The sequence below is a fragment of the Salvelinus alpinus genome, chromosome 2 (assembly GCF_045679555.1).
Source record: "Salvelinus alpinus chromosome 2, SLU_Salpinus.1, whole genome shotgun sequence".
Taxonomy (NCBI): domain Eukaryota; kingdom Metazoa; phylum Chordata; class Actinopteri; order Salmoniformes; family Salmonidae; genus Salvelinus; species Salvelinus alpinus.
The window spans coordinates 89,418,920-89,441,822 of record NC_092087.1 but is presented as its reverse complement, the minus strand read 5'-3'; the positions used below and the strand labels follow the sequence as shown (position 1 = coordinate 89,441,822).

The 22,903-nt window shown below is 46.7% G+C and overlaps 1 protein-coding gene and 1 long non-coding RNA gene across 2 annotated transcripts in view; one reads left to right on the top strand and one right to left on the bottom strand.

The window, feature by feature from the left end:
- The first annotated feature begins 2,707 nt into the window (after positions 1-2,707).
- On the top strand, positions 2,708-5,250 carry LOC139568106 (uncharacterized). The gene is made up of 2 exons (XR_011673518.1): positions 2,708-3,918; positions 4,139-5,250. It is a non-coding gene; the product is annotated as an uncharacterized lncRNA (long non-coding RNA).
- A 5,715-nt stretch (positions 5,251-10,965) lies between these two features.
- Positions 10,966-22,903, bottom strand: part of LOC139568105 (lysyl oxidase homolog 4-like) — a 42,570-nt gene continuing 30,632 nt past the window's right edge. Inside the window, exons 12-15 of the mRNA XM_071389800.1 lie at positions 22,379-22,494; positions 17,680-17,816; positions 11,599-11,710; positions 10,966-11,224 (exon numbers count right to left, since the gene is read on the bottom strand). Of these exons, the coding sequence (XP_071245901.1) occupies positions 11,154-11,224; positions 11,599-11,710; positions 17,680-17,816; positions 22,379-22,494 (436 nt within the window). The 3' untranslated portion in view covers positions 10,966-11,153. The remainder of the gene's footprint in view (positions 11,225-11,598; positions 11,711-17,679; positions 17,817-22,378; positions 22,495-22,903) is intronic.

Here is a 22,903-nt window from a genome sequence, read left to right as displayed (position 1 = left end):
GAGAGAGAAACATGACATACCAGAACCAGCAAAGGAATACAACTCCACGAGAGAGAAACATGACATACCAGAACCAGCAAAGGAATACAACTCCACGAGAGAGAAACATGACATACCAGAACCAGCAAAGGAATACAACTCCACGAGAAACATGACATACCAGAACCAGCAAAGGAATACAACTCCACGAGAAACATGACATACCAGAACCAGCAAAGGAATACAACTCCACGAGAGAGAGACATGACATACCAGAACCAGCAAAGGAATACAACTCCACGAGAGAGAAACATGACATACCAGAACCAGCAAAGGAATACAACTCCACGAGAGAGAAACATGACATACCAGAACCAGCAAAGGAATACAACTCCACGAGAGAGAAACATGACATACCAGAACCAGCAGAGGAATACAACTCCACGAGAAACATGACATACCAGAACCAGCAGAGGAATACAACTCCACGAGAGAGAAACATGACATACCAGTACCAGCTGTCGTGTCTTTGGTATCGTTAAATTGAAGATTTATAGTTTTTATCATAGATTCCTATAATTAGGGATTACGCGACCACTTGAGTAATAGCGTAACTAATTAACTATGAATTCGAGTGCACCAGGGAAAGTTATTAGATTACAAGGTTATTATTTCCCAATATAACCTTTCAGATATTTTAATATCTGATCAATAGTCCTCTCATTAATGATTCATTTACTCTACCTTACGTCAGTCTCATTCCAAACGTCGTAAATCGCTGATCTGCACGAACCCAGTCTTCACTATGAGTCATCCATACATCAATTGTCTTAAATCATTTATTTATTACTAACTAATTAATTCACAGAAATGCATAAACAAACAAACTTAAAATAGTTACATGAAATGGTGGAAGGAATATGCCCTAGTGGGCTAAACCGGCATGGCGGCTGTTAGACAAAGGGAAAGTTGCGTTCGACTAAGAATTCACTACAGAGTCCATAATTATAACAATTGACATGCTAATCCTTACACATGAACGCTCACTCATTCGGGAACAATTGCAATCAATATATATATAGTTACGTCCAGTGTGTGTGTCCTTGGTCGTTGGAGAGAAGTTCGTTTTGGTAGTGGAATGTTCAGAATGTCATTCGTAATAGAATGGATGTTTCGGCGGTTGTCTTTCTTCGCGTTCAATGATACCGAATTCCTAGCTGCAGACTAGAAGTCAATATCAAAGACTTGTTATGATTCGTATAAGAGTTTTAACCACGTGGGATGGTTAAAAGATTCAGCAGTCTGTTCTCAAACCTTTGTCCTCTCGTGATTGAGAGAAACATGGTCTGGGGTAATTTCTTAAGAGTTGGCTTTTATTCAGATAGCAGAGAGGGGTGGTCCCATGGTCTCTGACCCAACTGGCTCAGGGGCGGTCCTTGGATTTAGTTCAAATACAACCGGGAGTTGTATTTTCCTTAATTAAACAGTTCAAAATCATATTACACAATTATACAAACAGTATCATACTCACTCATTCATTTTATACAACAAACAGATGTTAACCTCATATCTGAGGTTATTATATAAACAGCGGTATGGTAATGTGGTCCCACAGTCTCTCCTGAGTTTCTCACATGGTGACCAATGGACATGTTAATAGCTGGACTCCCCACCGGCCTTTAATACTTTTTCCGGAACATGAAATCTGTTCGTACCTCAAGTTCTGTGAGGTGGAAGAGAATTCCTTTATCCTGAAAGTTTACCCTCTCTCTTAATACTGTTTAGCCATGAGGAGATCCTCAGGAATTTACAACGTCTCTCTGTGATCACAGCATGGGTTGAAGGAGCAAAGGGGGAGGCAGGGAGAGGGGGATGGGGTTTGCTATACCCACGCAGGCAACGTCATGACACAGCAAAGGAATACAACTCCACGAGAAACATGACATACCAGTACCAGCAAAGGAATACAACTCCACGAGAAACATGACATACCAGAACCAGCAAAGGAATACAACTCCACGAGAAACATGACATACCAGAACCAGCAGAGGAATACAACTCCACGAGAGAGAAACATGACATACCAGAACCAGCAAAGGAATACAACTCCACGAGAGAGAAACATGACGTAGCAGAACCAGCAGAGGAATACAACTCCACGAGAGAAACATGACATACCAGAACCAGCAAAGGAATACAACTCCACGAGAGAGAAACATGACATACCAGAACCAGCAAAGGAATACAACTCCACCGAGAGAGAAACATGACATACCAGAACCAGCAAAGGAATACAACTCCACGAGAAACATGACGTACCAGAACCAGCAGAGGAATACAACTCCACGAGAAACATGACATACCAGAACCAGCAAAGGAATACAACTCCACGAGAGAGAAACATGACATACCAGAACCAGCAAAGGAATACAACTCCACGAGAGAGAAACATGACATACCAGAACCAGCAAAGGAATACAACTCCACGAGAAACATGACATACCAGAACCAGCAAAGGAATACAACTCCACGAGAAACATGACGTACCAGAGCCAGCAAAGGAATACAACTCCACGAGAAACATGACATACCAGTACCAGCAAAGGAATACAACTCCACGAGAAACATGACATACCAGTACCAGCAAAGGAATACAACTCCACGAGAAACATGACATACCAGAACCAGCAAAGGAATACAACTCCACGAGAAACATGACATACCAGAACCAGCAAAGGAATACAACTCCACGAGAAACATGACATACCAGAACCAGCAAAGGAATACAACTCCACGAGAAACATGACGTACCAGAACCAGCAAAGGAATACAACTCCACGAGAGAGAAACATGACATACCAGAACCAGCAGAGGAATACAACTCCACGAGAGAGAAACATGACATACCAGAACCAGCAAAGGAATACAACTCCACGAGAAACATGACGTACCAGAACCAGCAAAGGAATACAACTCCACGAGAGAGAAACATGACATACCAGAACCAGCAAAGGAATACAACTCCACGAGAAACATGACATACCAGAACCAGCAAAGGAATACAACTCCACGAGAGAGAAACATACTTTTCCAACGCTTGCGAATGTAGATATTTTTTTACCGCGACTAGCCAGTCTGGCTGTTATGTTTCTTGTTTAAGACAAAAACATCAGCAACACGTTTCTTCACGTCCGTGCGACAGATGTGTTTTGGATAATGATACGGGAAGAGGCAGTGCTGAGCCTTTTGGAACTTCTCTAAGTGTCTTTCACAAAACCGTGAAGAAACGATGGCTAATATATTACATGTTGCTCCTTTAAAGTGGAACTAGTCTTTGTCTTTATGATAGTATTGACTACTACTAGTAGTATTGATCTGCTCTCCTATCAACCTGTCTGTCCTGTCTTTCAGAGCAGAAGCGTCTGGCAGCTAAACAGAGAGACGACGCCTGGGAAGGGAAAGCCTGACGGAGAGGAACCACTTCCTGGCTTCTGCCCTCCATCCCATCCTCCCTTCACCGTAGGGACTAGACACACCTCTGTTCCCTCTGTCCTCCATCCCATCCTCCCTTCACCGTAGGGACTAGACACACCTCTGTTCCCTCTGTCCTCCATCCCATCCTCCCTTCACCGTAGGGACTAGACACACCTCTGTTCCCTCTGTCCTCCATCCCATCCTCCCTTCACCGTAGGGACTAGACACACCTCTGTCCCCCACCCCCCCCCCCCCACTGAAGCCACACTGGACTGAACAGAACTGAACTCAGCCAAAGCCCAGAGTTTGTTGGCAGAAGTTTTTCTCTTGAAACCTGGTCAGCTTTAGATTAATCATCACTACTAACATTGATAACAGAGTCATATGGAGGTTAGGGGGTCATATGGAGGTTAGGGGGTCATATGGAGGTTAGGGGGTCATATGGAGGTTAGGGGTCATATGGAGGTTAGGGGTCAAATGGAGGTTAGGGGTCATATGGAGGTTAGTGGTCATATGGAGGTTAGGGGTCATATGGAGATTAGGGGTCATATGGAGGTTAGGGGGTCATATGGAGGTTAGGGGTCATATGGCGGTTAGGGGTCATATGGAGGTTAGGGGGTCATATGGAGGTTAGGGGGTCATATGGAGGTTAGGGGTCATATGGAGGTTAGGGGGTCATATGGAGGTTAGGGGGTCATATGGAGGTTAGGGGTCATATGGGGTCTACCTGAACGCTTGTTTTGGATTTCCGTTTCAAAATGTTTTGCTACGGTGTGCACTAATGAATACAACCCTGGTCCATACAACGTAAAGGGGGGAGAATCTAGTATGTGTTCAGAGGCTCCCATGCAGAGTAGCCAGGGTTATTATGGATGAGCGTATTGTACAGGGATGTGTTGCGGGGTTTTGCACCCGCCCAGCACTAAAACACCTGCTGTGCTGATTCAACTAATTCATGAAGAATAGTTTCATGTGTTTTTTTAGTGGTGGGCTGGAACAAAACCCTGCACACATACAGCACACTGTTGGCCCTGTGTAAGATGTGATGTTGTCCATAACCACCAGCGGATGCTAGACAGGACAGTTAAACAGTAAGGTGATGTACCCTCCAGGGTTGGGGTCAGTCCCATTTAGATTCCAGTCAGTTCAGAAACTGAATCGCATTCCAATTCCACATGATCCTCATTGAAAAGCATTGAGGAGAGGTGGAATTGGAATTTCGCTGTACTTCCTGAATTGACAGGAATTCAAATGAAACTGACCCCAACCCTGATACCCTCCTATTCTGTTTTTATTTACTTTTTATATTGTTTTATTACCAGCTGATGGGGATGAGCTAATTATGACCTAATTTATGTTACATGTATTAATCTTATAAAAAAATAATCTCAGTCAGGAAGTGTATCTTGAATCATCCTCCCCCAGTTTCTGCTCGTGTTAAAGCACACTGTTTAGGGGCAGTGTGTCAAGCGTCTGAGTAGGAGAGCTGATCTAGGACCAGGACCCAACCTGTCCATATAATCTTATTCATTGTGTTCTAAAAGGCAAAACTGATCCTAGATCAACACTTGTACCCTGAGACGAATGAGACATCGGGGCCCAGCTATCTAACGGCTTAATAATGACGAGAGAGGACCCATACACCAAATAACATTATGATGACGTCTCCGTTGCACCCTAACGTTTGTAAAAATGTTTTTGTAAAAACAATGTATTTTCTTTTCCTATTGTTCAGTGAACAGGGTTTGTCACTGTTTTTCTCTTATTGGTGGTTTAATAAATCATTTTTAAACTCTTCGTCCTGCTTCTCTCTCTCTCCGCCCTGCCTCTCTCTCTCTCTCCGCCCTGCCTCTCTCTCTCTCCGCCCTGCCTCTCTCTCTCTCCGCCCTGCCTCTCTCTCTCCGCCCTGCCTCTCTCTCTCTCCGCCCTGCCTCTCTCTCTCTCCGCCCTGCCTCTCTCTCTCTCCGCCCTGCCTCTCTCTCTCCACCCTGCCTCTCTCTCTCTCCGCCCTGCCTCTCTCTCTCTCCGCCCTGCCTCTCTCTCTCTCCGCCCTGCCTCTCTCTCTCTCCGCCCTGCCCCTCTCTCTCTCCGCACTGCCCCTCTCTCTCTCCGCCCTGCCCCTCTCTCTCTCTCTCTGCCCTGCCTCTCTCTCTCTGCCCTGCCTCTCTCTCTCTCTCCGCCCTGCCTCTCTCTCTCTCTCTCCGCCCTGCCCCTCTCTCTCTCCGCCCTGCCCCTCTCTCTCTCTCTCTGCCCTGCCTCTCTCTCTCTGCCCTGCCTCTCTCTCTCTCCGCCCTGCCTCTCTCTCTCTCTCTCCGCCCTGCCTCTCTCTCTCTCTCTCTCTCCGCCCTGCCTCTCTCTCTCCGCCCTGCCTCTCTCTCTCTCTCCATCCTGCCTCTCTCTCTCTGCCCTGCCTCTCTCTCTCTCTGCGCCCTGCCTCTCTCTCTCTCTCTCTCCGTCCTGCCTCTCTGCTTGTTGCCTCTCAATTTCAATTCAAGGGGCTTTATTGGCATGGGAAACATATGTTAACATTTGCAAAGCAAGTGAAGTAGATAATAAACGAAAGTGAAATTAACAATAATAAATTAACAGTAAACATTACACTCACATAAGTTCCAAAACAATAAAGACATTTCAAATAGTTAAAGTACAAAAGGGAAAATTAATCAACATAAATATGGGGTGTAGTTGCAATGGTGTTTGTTCTTCATTGGTTGCCCTTTTCTTGTGGCAACAGGTCACATCTGGGTTTGTTTTCGAATTCTTTGTGGATCTGTGTAATCTGAAGGAAATATGTGTCTCTAATATGGTCATACATTTGGCCATATTACTCGCTCCTTGCTGCCTCTCTCTCCTTGCTGCCTCTCGCTCCTTGCTGCCTCTCGCTCCTTGCTGCCTCTCTCTCGCTCCTTGCTGCCTCTCGCTCTCTCTCTCTTGCTCCTTGCTGCCTCTCTCTCTCCTTGCTGACTCTCTCTCGCTCCTTGCTGCCTCTCTCTCTCCTTGCTGCCTCTCTCTCCTTGCTGCCTCTCTCTCTCTCCTTGCTGCCTCTCTCTCGCTCCTTGCTGCCTCTCTCTCGCTCCTTGCTGCCTCTCTCTCGCTCCTTGCTGCCTGTCTCTCTCTCTCCTTGCTGCCTCTCTCTCTCTCTCCTTGCTGCCTGTCTGTTTGTGCGTATTTTATTGTTTGAGTTGGGAGCAATTCCATTCCAACTCCTGTCAACTCCTGTCATTGGTTGAACATTGCCCTTTAAAAGGTGCATAGATGAAAAAGCGCGATGGGATTGAATCCCAGCCCTATGGACCCCCGACAGTGATGCCGAGTCCGTCTGTAAGCCAGAAACACTATGGAAACTGAACAAGAGAATAAACATAGAACTGAAGAAAACAGCCACTATGACACACACTTGCACACCCACCCACTCACCCAGCCACCCACCCAGCCCTGCCATAGCGTGATGTGAGATCTGTGGTCAGACCATGATAATATCAGAGCTTTAGGCTTTATGAGGAGGTAACGTGCCACGGGGCTGCCAGCTTGGCAATCACACACTAGCCCCAATGTGCCAGTCTAACGGGCCCTCCAGGCGGGCTGCTTCGGGCTCGTCCCAATCCACACTTTCATCTTCAGTCTTGAGAACCACAGACACACATACGTGGTGGAGGTCTTTATAGGGAGAGATGCCAGCTGTCATGCCAACCCAATGCCCACGTGTCATGGTGTGGAGGTTGGTAGGTTGGAACACACAGTAGTTACCAAGCAACCGTTTAACCACAGTGTCAACCATGTGTTTAAGACTGGAGGGAGGAAGAGGACGACTAGTCCCAAATGTCACCCTATTCCCTATGGTGTGCGCTACCTTTGACTAGTGCCCATATAGTGTAGTGCGCGGAGTCATGACGTTTCTGGTGAGAGATCCCTAATACTGCTAAGATGAGGATTTATGTATGTAAATTGTAATGTATTTTATCTGTAATGTCTTTTTTCGTTGTGTCGGACCCCAGTAAGACTAGCTGTCGCCATGGTGATCCTAATCAATCACCTCGAAGAGAAAAGGAGAGGGAATAGGAGGAGGAGGAGGTGATGGGGGACGGGAAGAGGAAGACTGGGAGGAGAGGGAATAGGAGGAGGAGGAGGTGATGGGGGACGGGAAGAGGAAGACTGGGAGGAGAGGGAATAGGAGGAGGAGGAGGTGATGGGGGACAGGAAGAGGAAGACTGGGAGGAGAGGGAATAGGAGGAGGAGGAGGTGATGGGGGACGGGAGAGGAAGACTGGGAGGAGAGGGAATAGGAGGAGGAGGAGGTGATGGGGGACAGGAAGAGGAAGACTGGGAGGAGAGGGAATAGGAGGAGGAGGAGGTGATGGGGGACAGGAAGAGGAAGACTGGGAGGAGAGGGAATAGGAGGAGGAGGAGGTGATGGGGGACAGGAAGAGGAAGACTGGGAGGAGAGGGAGGAGGAGGAGGTGATGGGGGACGGGAGAGGAAGACTGGGAGGAGAGGGAATAGGAGGAGGGAAAGAGAAAGCAATAGGAAGGAGAGGAGGTTGAATCGGACTCACGTTGCTCTGCCAGTCAATATCCTTTGTGATGCTTCTCCAATTAATGTAATGACCAGGGTCGTATTCATTAGTGCATAACGTTTTGCAACGGAAATCAACGATGTAGATTCCTCATTGGACAAGTTCAGTTTGCGCCTCACTATTTCGGTCTGTTTTCTTCCGTTTTGGTGCTGAATGAATATGAATCAGATCTGGGGCTTGTTGAATACACGGGAGGCCTGATGTGTATTCTTAGCCTCTGGCGGTTGTTTATTTGAATATGGCCTAAATAAGCCTTTTCTGACTACAGCATTTCAGCTATAGTTAGACACTGACTAAAACTTAAACACACTCATCTCAGCATGCCGCAGCTAAAATAAGCAGCATATTGAGTGCGTGCCCTAATTGGTTGAGTAAAAGCGGACAGGTCCCAGTGTGTCTGAGGTTGGAAACGGCAGTAAAGCCTCTATGTTCCCTAGGTTAGGATGGAGGTCAAGGCTCTATATCCACACGGCTCTTTTTGAACGAATGAAAGGTTTCTCACGGTTTATTATGAGGAGTTTAAATGTACATTTATATAGCTAATGATAGTATTAATCATCAAATGTTATACACTCAAATGACCAGGTACCAAAAGAGCCATTTCGTTTGGAAATCTGATGTTTATTGTTCTCCACCATTGCCAAGTATCAGGTGCACTACTTATTAGGTACAACCACTGTGCCTTCCAAATGGCACCCTATTCCCAAAACATAGTGCACTACTTTTAACCAGAGCCCTATGTGCAACGGTCACAATATATCTACCTGTATGATGAGGTTCACTGGTGTTAAAACAGACTGATGACAGCAACTATAGGATTTATCGTAATTAAACATAAACAATACAAAACTAGCGTTGCAAAAACAAATTAAAAAATCAGGTAACTTTTCCAAAATTCCCGGTTGTAGGATTCCTATATTTCCCAGATTTCCTGCTTATTACTTCCTGATTCCAGGAATCTTCCAACCGGGGTTGCTGGGAAACCTGGGACTCGTGGGAAAGTTACCAGAATTTTGCAACCTTATAAAAAACACAACTACAAAAGGGACAAAACGTTTTAAGTCAAAAGTACATAATATTAAAGTATAAATTACAAACCTACAGGACAATACTCTAGAGAGGTCATATTAAACAACATTTGCAAAACATTACAATATAGATTTTTTTTAAAGGCTAAACGTTAGCACCATGAAAAATACTTGTCAATGTAATTTCCATATAACAAAAAACACACAGTTTTTTTTTTTACAGCGAATACTGCATTTGTATTGCATAAATACTACATTTGTATTGCATAAATACTGCATTTGTGAAGTAGATATATGAAAGCACATGAAGGATAGTTTTTAAAGGAAGTAGGTGATCTGATTTGATGATGGATGGACAACAGGCAAGAGGACGAGAGAATCTACCAAGGCCCGGTTTCCCGAAAACATCTCAAGGATCCTACAGTTCTAAGATAAACTTAGCCTCAAGATGCTTTTGGGAAACCGGGTCCTGATCACTAAGGCTGTGGCCAGACGGAAGGTTTGTGTGAGAAAACTATGGCTTGAGCCAATGGTTTTTCAATGGAGGGCATCCCGTTGATGGAAAATGGACAACCGAGATGATTGTCTTTAGAAAGAAAACGTACAAGATGACAGCCTTTGTGCGTATAAAACTCCTCCAGAAATAGTTGACTTGAGTTGAACTTTTGACAGACAAAAACGGACAACAATAAATGCGAATCCAATTTCATACGTTTCCATGCGTCTGTTATACTATCTTATAAGATCATGACTGAGATTGAGAAGACAATAGACAACTTAAAAGGTAGACTCAGCCATATAACATACACATACACAGATATAAACAGAATTCAAAATGTCTGCAAGCAGGAAGACACCCTTGTTGTTTACAAGGCCCTACTTCATAAACTTCCGTCTTATCTAACACCTGAGTTACTTAACCCGTTCACAGGCTTGGTTAACTCTTGAGGTTCCACGAGTCTCCAGCAAGCTAGGTAAATCTGCTTTTCGTTTTTAATGCACCGTATTGCTGGAACAAAATTCAAAATACATTTCATCTTGATGTTCTGGTGCCGTTCGGGCAATTTAAAGTATTGATTGGGGTTTTATTTGTGGATGAATGTAACCGTTTTTCTGGGTGATTTGTGATGTTTTATTTGTGCTTCCCACGACTGTTCTTGTATTCTAATGTGTGTATACATATTTTGTGTTTAATGTGTATATTTATGTTGTATCATATTTGGTAAAGAGCCTTAGGTCCTCATTTTTTGTATGAAAATATATGCCAATGCCATCTTACTGAGTGTACCTTTAAACAAGGTAGCTTTGCCCCATTGTCACTAAATAGGTACAACCATCTTATACAATATACACAGTTTGTGATTTGATGAACATACATGTAATACTCATGTACCTTAGTGTAACCTTCCTACGTATCGCAGGAGGCTGGTGAGGGGAGGACGGCTCATAATAGTGGCTGGAATGGAGTGAATGGAATGTTATTAAACACATGGAAACCACGTGTTTGATGTGTTCGATTCCATTCCATTTAATTCCATGCAGCCATTACTATCAGCCCATCCTCCCCAATTAAGATGCCACCAGCCTCCTGTGCTACATAACCATAGTATGTCTGAATCTTAGGGAACTACCTTGTTGTTTTTCCATCATTTCAAATCTGTAAATAACTCCATGTTGCCATGGTGACACCTGACACGTGACAGCTTGATACGGTCCGATTCCAACTGAGAAACGTATCACAACTACCCATAAGTCCTGTATACGTCTCTGTCTATACTCTCTCTCTCAGAGATATGGTTAGCGATGGTGAAGGTGCGATGATTGCTTGACGTTCAGGTGATTCTTTCTTTGACCTTTTCAGAAACAATTCCCCCCTTCCCTCCCCTCTTCCTTCCTCCCCCCTCCCTCCCACAGTCCATTCCAACCCCGGCTTCCTGGTTCTCCTCCGGCTCCTCTCCCCTGATTGGGTGAGTTGAGATGAGCTGTGGTTCCGAAGCTCTGCCCTGAGAACTCCCATTGGTTGATTGGTTGTTCTGAAGTCTCTCATTCGTTGTTCTGTTGGATGGAGATCCCCCATTAGTTATTCTGTTGTTCCGTTGGTTAGAGGAAGTTGTTGGTGATCTGACGCTGGTGCTCAAACAGATCCTCCACCTCTGGACTGTATGCATCACCTGAGAGAGAGAGAGAGAGAGAGGGAGAGGGAGGGAGGGAGAGCGACAAATATTAGAATAACATTTTTGTGTGGATATGAAGTAGAAATTGATTGGGAGAAGTAACGGAGTGAAGGAGGGATGGAACTCCTGTGGTTGGTCAGTGTGGGTAAAGCAGCCCCGTGAAGGAGGGATGGAAGTCATGTGGTTGGTCAGTGTGGGTAAAGCAGCCCCGTGAAGGAGGGATGGAAGTCCTGTGGTTGGTCAGTGTGGGTAAACCCGCCCCCTGAAGGAGGGATGGAAGTCCTGTGGTTGGTCAGTGTGGGTAAACCCGCCCCCTGAAGGAGGGATGGAAGTCCTGTGGTTGGTCAGTGTGGGTAAAGCAGCCCCCTCACCTGCGTGGCAGCCGAACATGAAGACGCGTCCCCCATCGTACTTGCAGCGGCAACGCATCACGTTGTTCTGGAAGTCTGACTCAGCCATGTCCAACGAGGGGTTCACTTCCACCTGCAGGGAGGGACAGAGGACAAAGGAAGGGGGGGAGGTGTCAGATGTGTGTGTGTGTGTGTGTGTCAGGTGTGTGTCAGGTGTGTGTGTGTGTGTGTCAGGTGTGTGTTAGGTGTGTGTGTGTGTGTGTGTGTGTGTGTGTCAGGTGTGTTTGTGTGTTAGTTGTGTGTGTGTCAGGTGTGTGTGTGTGTGCCAGGTGTGTGTGTGTGTCAGGTGTGTGTGTGGCATAACGTGGGCGGTTACCGCTTGAGTTATAAGAGGAGGATGAAGTTGCCCCTAGATACTCAGTTCAGCTTGACTTCTCCCTAATGGTTTGGGTTTAGTGTTGGTAAACTGATCCTAGAAGGGAACTTCTATACGGAGTGGGTCTGTGGGACAGGGAGTAGGATGATGTTGTTCCTACACTGATCTAAGGTCAGTTTTGTGGTTGTCCTCCTAATGATAAGGTTGGGATTGGGGAAGAGTAAGCTGATCCTAGATCGGTGCCTAAAAGGGCAACGTCGATACCCGGTGTGTGGTTAGGAGACGATGACAACTATGTTTGGTTGAGCTAAAACTATCAGCCTATCATTAAGATGTAGTCATGGTGGGTTGGTTGGCATTGTTTTTCCATTCACTCTGTTTCCCATACATAAAAACATGTGACTTTTCCATTCACTCTGTTTCCCATACATAAAAACATGTGACTTTTCCATTCACTCTGTTTCCCATACATAAAAACATGTGACTTTTCCAGCCTCACGAAAGACAAACCCCACAGCATCATTCCATAAAGCTGCACTCTTTCATTTTCTACACTCCATCTTTCCATAAAAAATTAACAAATGACAATAAATCATAAAAGTATTCATAATTATGAAACATGTTCATTTAGTTTTCGGGCTAATTTGTTTCAAGCTCTTTATGTATTTTCTCTTGGCAAGTTTAAAAGGCCTATAAGCACATATTTTATATGCCCTGTTTAAAACAGAATCATATTAACTTGGCTATATGCCCTGTTTAAAACAGTAGCATATTAACTTGGCTATATGCCCTGTTTAAAACAGTAGCATATTAACTTGGCTATATGCCCTGTTTAAAACAGTAGCATATTAACTTGGCTATATGCCCTGTTTAAAACAGTAGCATATTAACTTGGCTATATGCCCTGTTTAAAACAGAATCATATTAACTTGGCTATATGCCCTGTTTAAAACAGTAGCATATTAACTTGGCTATATGCCCTGTTTAAAACAGAATCATATTAACTTGGCTATATGCCCTGTTTAAAACAGTAGCATATTAACTTGGCTATATGCCCTGTTTAAAACAGTAGCATATTAACTTGGCTATATGCCCTGTTTAAAACAGAATCATATTAACTTGGCTATATGCCCTGTTTAAAACAGAATCATATTAACTTGGCCACAATACAAGCTCTTTTACAAGCGTTCATGCAAAAATGTTAGAGAGGTTATGAAGGTTCCTGCTAATATCATAGTGTTCTTCGCTGTTCCTAAGTGTGTGTGTGTGTGTGGGCCTGGGTGTGTGTCAGAGGCCAGCAGTGTTGGGTGACTGATTCCTAAATGGGGTGGATGTCAGTCAGAGACCGTGACAGTGGGGTGGATGTCAGAGACCGTGACAGTGGGGTGGATGTCAGTCAGAGACCGTGACAGTGGGGTGGATGTCAATCAGAGACCGTGACAGTGGGGTGGATGTCAGAGACCGTGACAGTGGGGTGGATGTCATTCAGAGACCGTGACAGTAGGGTGGATGTGCCTAAACATGGCCCCCGTCACCCCATAATTGAGTTGGCATAAAACACACACACACACACACACACCACTCACACACATACATACACAATTGCTTGCACACATAGACACTCAGATACACAGACACACACAGACACACACACAGACATACAGACACACTCCCTCGCTCACACACACTTTATTGTCAACTTAACTACTGTTGAATGAGGGTTTCCTTGGCAACCACATAACGATGCGGCAGGCTGGGACAACAGTAGTCTCGCCGGCCGCCGTTTGATCTCCCAACTTTATGACATGACGAGTGTGTCAGATGATATTCCCAGAAGGCATGACTGAGTGTTACAGCACAGCCCGACCAGTGCAGATAGACCACATACAGACAGGCCCCTGTAGGAGCGATGTATTGGAGGATGGATGGAAGGGCCACTCCCTCCTGTCTAAACAAATCTCTTTCATCTCTCTGCTATAGACTGATGAGAAATGGTGTGATGTGTGGTGGGGCCGGGGCGTGTGGTAAACACTGTGGTGGTTTAGTCACACAGAGAACCCAATCAGACAGTCGTTATGGGAGGGGTTGAATTAGAACAGCGGGAAGGGCGCAGGGTGACGTCATATAGGCTTTGTGATGTCACATCAGAAGCTTCAGAATGGGATCTTATACAATTGAACAGAATCTTAGAGAATTCACAAGCAAACAACGTTCTTTGAGCCATTTGATGACCGACTAGAAAAACAGAGATGAGATAAAGAAGGATAGAATGAAATCTGCTGCTGTGTCCTTCTCTATCCTGCTACAGGTTGTTTCTCTCTCTCTCTCTGTCTGTCTCTGTCACTCTCTCTGTCTCTTTGTCACTCTCTCTCTCTCTCTCTTTGTCACTCTCACTCTCTCTGTCTCTTTGTCACTCTCTCTCTCTGTCTCTTTGTCACTCTCTCTCTCTCTCAATTCAATTCAAGGGGCTTTATTGGCATGGGAAACATGTGTTAACATTGCCAAAGCAAGTGAGGTAGGTAATATACAAAAGTCAAATAAACAATAAAAATGAACAGTAAACATTACACATACAGAAGTTTCAAAACAATAAAGACATTACAAATGTCATATTATATATATGCAGTGTTGTAACAATGTACAAATGGTTAAAGCACACAAGTTAAAATAAATAAACATAAATATGGGTTGTATTTACAGTGGTGTTTGTTCTTCACTGGTTGCCCTTTTCTTGTGGCAACAGGTCACAAATCTTGCTGCTGTGATGGCACACTGTGGAATTTCACCCAGTAGATATGGGAGTTTATCAAAATTGGATTTGTTTTCGAATTCTTTGTGGATCTGTGTAATCTGAGGGAAATATGTCTCTCTAATATGGTCATACATTGGGCAGGAGGTTAGGAAGTGCAGCTCAGTTTCCACCTCATTTTGTGGGCAGTGTGCACATAGCCTGTCTTCTCTTGAGAGCCATGTCTGCCTACGGCGGCCTTTCTCAATAGCAAGGCTATGCTCACTGAGTCTGTACATAGTCAAAGCTTTCCTTAAGTTTGGGTCAGTCACAGTGGTCAGGTATTCTGCCACTGTGTACTCTCTGTTTAGGGCCAAATAGCATTCTAGTTTGCTCTGTTTTTTTGTTAATTCTTTCCAATGTGTCAAGTAATTATCTTTTTGTTTTCTCATGATTTGGTTGGGTCTAATTGTGCTGTTGTCCTGGGGCTCTGTGGGGTGTGTTTGTGTTTGTGAACAGAGCCCTAGGACCAGCTTGCTTAGGGGACTCTTCTCCAGGTTCATCTCTCTGTAGGTGATGGCTTTGTTATGGAAGGTTTGGGAATCGCTTCCTTTTAGGTGGTTGTAGAATTTAACGGCTCTTTTCTGGATTTTGATAATTAGTGGGTATCGGCCTAATTCTGCTCTGCATGCATTATTTGGTGTTCTACGTTGTACACGGAGGATATTTTTGCAGAATTCTGCATGCAGAGTCTCAATTTGGTGTTTGTCCCATTTTGTGAAATCTTGGTTGGTGAGCGGACCCCAGACCTCACAACCATAAAGGGCAATGGGCTCTATGACTGATTCAAGTATTTTTAGCCAGATCCTAATTGGTATGTTGAAATTTATGTTCCTTTTGATGGCATAGAAGGCCCTTCTTGCCTTGTCTCTCAGATCGTTCACAGCTTTGTGGAAGTTACCTGTGGTGCTGATGTTTAGGCCGAGGTATGTATAGTTTTTTGTGTGCTCTAGGGCAACGGTGTCTAGATGGAATTTGTGGTCCTGGTGACTGGACCTTTTTTGGAACACCATTATTTTGGTCTTACTGAGATTTACTGTCAGGGCCCAGGTCTGACAGAATCTGTGCAGAAGATCTAGGTGCTGCTGTAGGCCCTCCTTGGTTGGTGACAGAAGCACCAGATCATCAGCAAACAGTAGACATTTGACTTCGGATTCTAGTAGGGTGAGACCGGGTGCTGCAGACTGTTCTAGTGCCCACGCCAATTCGTTGATATATATGTTGAAGAGGGTGGGGCTTAAGCTACATCCCTGTCTCACCCCACGACCCTGTGTGAAGAAATGTGTGTGTTTTTTGCCAATTTTAACCGCACACTTGTTGTTTGTGTACATGGATTTTATAATGTCGTATGTTTTACCCCCAACACCACTTTCCATCAATTTGTATAGCAGACCCTCATGCCAAATTGAGTCGAAGGCTTTTTTGAAATCAACAAAGCATGAGCATCTCTCTCTGTCTGTCTCTGTCACTCTCTCTGTCTCTTTGTCACTCTCTCTCTGTCTCTTTGTCACTCTCTCTCTCTCTCTCTCTCTGTCTGTCTCTGTCACTCTCTCTGTCTCTTTGTCACTCTCTCTCTCTGTCTCTTTGTCACTCTCTCTCTCTCTCTCTGTCTGTCTCTTTGTCACTCTCTGTCTCTGTCTCTTTGTCACTCTCTGTCTCTGTCTCTTTGTCACTCTCTCTCTCTGTCACTCTCTCTCTCTCTCTCTGTCACTCTCTCTCTCTCTGTCACTCTCTCTCTCTCTCTGTCACTCTCTCTCTCTGTCTGTCTCTGTCACTCTGTCTCTCTCTATCTCTGTCTCTTTGTCACTCTCTATCTCTCTCTCTTTGTCACTCTCTCTCTCTCTTTGTCTCTCTCTCTCTCTGTCACTCTCTCTCTCTGTCACTCTCTCTCTCTCTCTCTCTCTGTCACTCTCTCTCTCTCTGTCACTCTCTCTCTCTCTCTGTCTGTCTCTCTGTCACTCTCTGTCTCTTTGTCACTCTCTCTCTGTCTCTGTCTCTTTGTCACTCTGTCTCTCTCTCTGTCTCTTTGTCACTCTCTCTCTCTCTCTCTCTGTCTGTCTCTGTCTCTTTGTCACTCTCTGTCTCTTTGTCACTCTCTCTCTCTGTCACTCTCTCTCTCTCTCTGTCACTCTCTCTCTCTCTCTCTGTCTCTCTCTCTCTCTCTCTGTCACTCTCTCTCTCTCTCTCTCTGTCTGTCTCTCTGTCACTCTCTGTCTCTTTGTCACTCTCTCTCTGTCTCTCTCTCTTTCTCTCTCTACCTCTCTCTCTCTCTGTTCCAGAGTAAGGATACCCAGGGGTGAGGGGTGGGAGTGTGCCTGGTGGGTGAGACTCTCTCTCTCATCAGTGGTAATGTGCTGACAACGTCACCGTTTCGCTGTCACTGAGCCAAGCCTTTCTCTGAACAGTTCTACTAATGGCAGGTTATCACTCCCCTTAAACACAGGTTCAATATATCCCTCTATTTTAAACCCACACTTTCACTCAAACTACCTCCAAACACGTGAACCAGCTGGACCGACACGTGCAGATGAAGCCAAGACCCATTTACGCTCCAATTCTAGTCTGTATCACAGCTTTTCATCTCTTCCTCCTGGTCTCCACGGTTACTGGAGCCAACACTTAGTCGTTCCTCTTCCAAAAACTTAAACACAGAGCTACATTTGCTTTCTTTTCTTAAAAGTATTCCATGCAAAAGTTAAGAGGTCGTTGATCCATTGATAAAGCTTGAGTGTGTGTGTCTGTGTATGTGTGTCTGTGTATGTGTCTGTGCATATGTGTCTGTGCGTGCGTGAGTGCGTGCGTGCGTGCGTGCGTGCGTGTGTGTGTGTGTGTGCGTGCGAGTGTCTGTGTGTGTTTGCGTGCGTGTGTGTGTGTCTGTGTGTGTGCGTGTGCGTGTGTGTGCGTGTGCGTGTGCGTGCGTGCGTGCGTGCATTCTAACCTGGAAGATGTACTCCCCGGGGCTGATGTCGGTGATGTCGATCCACTGACAGTCGATGTCATGGCGATACGTATCCCAGCAACCTACCTGGATACCCTGCTCTCCCATGTTGTAGCACGCGTAGCGCTTCTGGATACCTGCATGTTGCCATGGAAACACAGTGTAGTTGACGGTGACGGATCAAGTTGAAGATTTGGATAAGCTCCAGTTCAAGTCTATTGTCATGTGAGAGATCTATTGACAGGTGAGAGATCTATTGTCATGTGAGAGATCTATTGACATGTGAGAGATCTATTGTCATGTGAGAGATCGATTGTCATGTGAGAGATCTATTGTCATGTGAGAGATCTATTGTCATGTGAGAGATCTATTGTCATGTGAGAGATCGATTGTCATGTGAGAGATCAATTGTCATGTGAGAGATCTATTGTCAGGTGAGAGATCGAGTGACAGGTGAGAGATCTATTGACAGGTGAGAGATCTATTGACAGGTGAGAGATCTAGTGACAGGTGAGAGATTGATTGACAGGTGAGAGATTGATTGACAGGTGAGAGATCTCGTGACAGGTGATAGATCTAGTGACAGGTGAGAGATCTAGTGACAGGTGAGAGATCTGGTGACAGGTGAGTTGATAGGTGTGAAAGTGCATGGGGGGACTCGTGGACTGTTTAGGGTTAGGATAGGGGAAAGCCAGGGACTGATCAAATTAGGCCAGGTAAGATAAGTGACACAGGTGACGTACTGTCAGGGCAGTAGGTATTCTCCAGACAGAAGGGTTAGAGTTAGAGACAGGTAAAGTGACGTACCATCAGGGCACTAGGTAAAGTGACGTACCATCGGGGCACTAGGTAAGGTGACGTACCATCAGGGCACTAGGTAAGGTGACGTACCATCGGGGCACTAGGTAAGGTGACATACCATCAGGGCACTAGGTAAGGTGACGTACCATCGGGGCAGTAGGTAAGGTGACGTACCATCGGGGCACTAGGTAAGGTGACATACCATCAGGGCACTAGGTAAGGTGACGTACCATCGGGGCACTAGGTAAGGTGACGTACCGTCGGGGCACTAGGTAAGGTGACGTACCATCGGGGCAGTAGGTAAGGTGACGTACCATCGGGGCACTAGGTAAGGTGACATACCATCGGGGCACTAGGTAAGGTGACGTACCATCGGGACAGTATGTAAGGTGACATACCATCAGGGCACTAGGTAAGGTGACGTACCGTCGGGGCAGTAGGTAAGGTGACGTACCGTCGGGGCAGTAGGTAAGGTGACGTACCATCAGGGCACTAGGTAAGGTGACGTACCATCTGGGCACTAGGTAAGGTGACGTACCATCGGGACAATATGTAAGGTGACGTACCATCGGGGCACTAGGTAAGGTGACGCACCATCAGGGCACTAGGTAAGGTGACGTACCATCGGGGCACTAGGTAAGGTGACGTACCATCGGGGCACTAGGTAAGGTGACGTACCGTCGGGGCAGTATGTAAGGTGACATACCATCAGGGCACTAGGTAAGGTGACGTACCATCGGGGCACTAGGTAAGGTGACGTACCATCGGGTTACTAGGTAAGGTGACGTACCATCGGGGCACTAGGTAAGGTGACATACCATCGGGGCAGTAGGTAAGGTGACGTACCATCGAGGCACTAGGTAAGGTGACTTACCATCGGGGCAGTAGGTAAGGTGACGTACCGTCGGGGCACTAGGTAAGGTGACGTACCATCGGGACACTAGGTAAGGTGACGTACCATCGGGACGCTAGGTAAGGTGACGTACCATCGGGGCAGTAGGTAAGGTGACGTACCATCGGGGCACTAGGTAAGGTGACGTACCATCGGGGCACTAGGTAAGGTGACGCACCATCGGGGCACTAGGTAAGGTGACGTACCATCGGGACACTAGGTAAGGTGACGCACCATCGGGGCACTAGGTAAGGTGAAGTACCATCAGGGCAGTAGGTAAGGTGACATACCATCAGGGCACTAGGTAAGGTGACGTACCATCGGGGCACTAGGTAAGGTGACGTACCATCGGGGCAGTAGGTAAGGTGACGTACCATCGGGGCAGTAGGTAAGGTGACGTACCATCGGGGCACTAGGTAAGGTGACGTACCATCGGGTTACTAGGTAAGGTGACGTACCATCGGGGCAGTAGGTAAGGTGACATACCATCGGGGCAGTAGGTAAGGTGACGTACCATCGGGACACTAGGTAAGGTGACGTACCATCGGGGCACTAGGTAAGGTGACGTACCATCGGGGCACTAGGTAAAGTGACATACCATCGGGGCACTAGGTAAGGTGACGTACCATCGGGGCACTAGGTAAGGTGACTTACCATCGGGGCAGTAGGTAAGGTGACGTACCGTCGGGGCACTAGGTAAGGTGACGTACCATCGGGACACTAGGTAAGGTGACGTACCATCGGGACACTAGGTAAGGTGACGTACCATCGGGGCAGTAGGTAAGGTGACGTACCATCGGGGCACTAGGTAAGGTGACGTACCATCGGGGCACTAGGTAAGGTGACGTACCATCGGGGCAGTATGTAAGGTGACATACCATCAGGGCACTAGGTAAGGTGACGTACCATCGGGACACTAGGTAAGGTGACGTACCATCGGGTTACTAGGTAAGGTGACGTACCATCGGGGCACTAGGTAAGGTGACGTACCATCGGGGCAGTAGGTAAGGTGACGTACCATCGGGACACTAGGTAAGGTGACGTACCATCGGGGCACTAGGTAAGGTGACGTACCATTGGGGCACTAGGTAAAGTGACGTACCATCGGGGCACTAGGTAAGGTGACGTACCATCGGGGCACTAGGTAAGGTGACTTACCATCGGGGCAGTAGGTAAGGTGACGTACCGTCGGGGCACTAGGTAAGGTGACGTACCATCGGGACACTAGGTAAGGTGACGTACCATCGGGACGCTAGGTAAGGTGACGTACCATCGGGGCACTAGGTAAGGTGACGTACCATCGGGGCGCTAGGTAAGGTGACGTACCATCGGGGCACTAGGTAAGGTGACGCACCATCGGGGCACTAGGTAAGGTGACGTACCATCGGGACACTAGGTAAGGTGACGCACCATCAGGGCACTAGGTAAGGTGAAGTACCATCAGGGCAGTAGGTAAGGTGACATACCATCGGGGCACTAGGTAAGGTGACGTACCATCAGGGCACTAGGTAAGGTGACGTACCATCGGGGCAGTAGGTAAGGTGACATACCATCGGGGCAGTAGGTAAGGTGACGTACCATCGGGGCACTAGGTAAGGTGACGTACCATCGGGTTACTAGGTAAGGTGACGTACCATCGGGGCAGTAGGTAAGGTGACATACCATCGGGGCAGTAGGTAAGGTGACGTACCATCGGGACACTAGGTAAGGTGACGTACCATCGGGACACTAGGTAAGGTGACGTACCATCGGGGCACTAGGTAAAGTGACGTACCATCGGGGCACTAGGTAAGGTGACGTACCATCGGGGCACTAGGTAAGGTGACGTACCATCGGGGCACTAGGTAAAGTGACGTACCATCGGGGCACTAGGTAAGGTGACGTACCATCGGGGCACTAGGTAAGGTGAAGTACCATCAGGGCAGTAGGTAAGGTGACGTACCATCAGGGCAGTTGGTAAGGTGACGTACTGTCGGGGCAGTATGTAAGGTGACGTACCATCGGGGCACTAGGTAAGGTGACGTACCGTTCGGGCACTAGGTAAGGTGACGTACCATCGGGGCACTAGGTAAGGTGACGTACCATCGGGGCACTAGGTAAAGTGACGTACCATCGGGGCACTAGGTAAGGTGACGTACCATCGGGGCACTAGGTAAGGTGAAGTACCATCAGGGCAGTAGGTAAGGTGACTTACCATCGGGGCAGTAGGTAAGGTGACGTACCGTCGGGGCACTAGGTAAGGTGACGTACCATCGGGACACTAGGTAAGGTGACGTACCATCGGGACACTAGGTAAGGTGACGTACCATCGGGGCAGTAGGTAAGGTGACGTACCATCGGGGCACTAGGTAAGGTGACGTACCATCGGGACACTAGGTAAGGTGACGTACCATCGGGGCACTAGGTAAAGTGACGTACCATCGGGGCACTAGGTAAGGTGACGTACCATCGGGGCACTAGGTAAGGTGAAGTACCATCAGGGCAGTAGGTAAGGTGACGTACCATCAGGGCAGTTGGTAAGGTGACGTACTGTCGGGGCAGTATGTAAGGTGACGTACCATCGGGGCACTAGGTAAGGTGACGTACCGTTCGGGCACTAGGTAAGGTGACGTACCATCGGGGCACTAGGTAAGGTGACGCACCATCTGGGCAGTAGGTAAGGCGACGTACCGTTCGGGCACTAGGTAAGGTGACGTACCATCAGGGCAGTTGGTAAGGTGACGTACCATCAGGGCAGTAGGTAAGGTGACGTACCATCGGGGCACTAGGTAAGGTGACGTACCGTTCGGGCACTAGGTAAGGTGACGTACCATCGGGGCACTAGGTAAGGTGACGCACCATCTGGGCAGTAGGTAAGGTGACGTACCGTTCGGGCACTAGGTAAGGTGACGTACCATCAGGGCAGTTGGTAAGGTGACGTACCATCAGGGCAGTAGGTAAGGTGACGTACCGTTCGGGCACTAGGTAAGGTGACATACCATCAGGGCAGTAGGTAAGGTGACGTACCCTCAGGGCAGTAGGTGTCCTCCAGACAGAAGCTGGCTTTGTGACCCTCAGCGATCTTAGTTCCATTCAGTGTCAGAAGGTCATAATGGGTGAACACCTCAATGCTGTGGTAGTGCCTGTGAGGAAGAGGAGAGGAGGAGGAAGAACAGAGGTTATCAATGCTATTCAACATGAAGAGATTGGAGAACAGTTAACAGACACACAATAACAAAAGCACTGAAAGCTTGTTTGCTTGTCTGTTGTGTGAGGAAGAGTAGGAGGATGATGAGGTGTTGTTCTACTGTTGTTGTTTGTCTGGTGTGTGACTCACAGTAAACAATACATATATCAAATGAAATCTTGCCGACGTTCATTTGATATACGACACTGACAGAGATAAAACAAAAATGTGACAATTTTTTTTGGTGTAGCCGTGGCGATGAATATATATCTAGACTACAATAGAAAATAATACGAGACAATTAGAGATCTGTTTGGAACCGTTCGTTCTTTACCACAACCTCACGCTCCCAGAATAGAACCGAA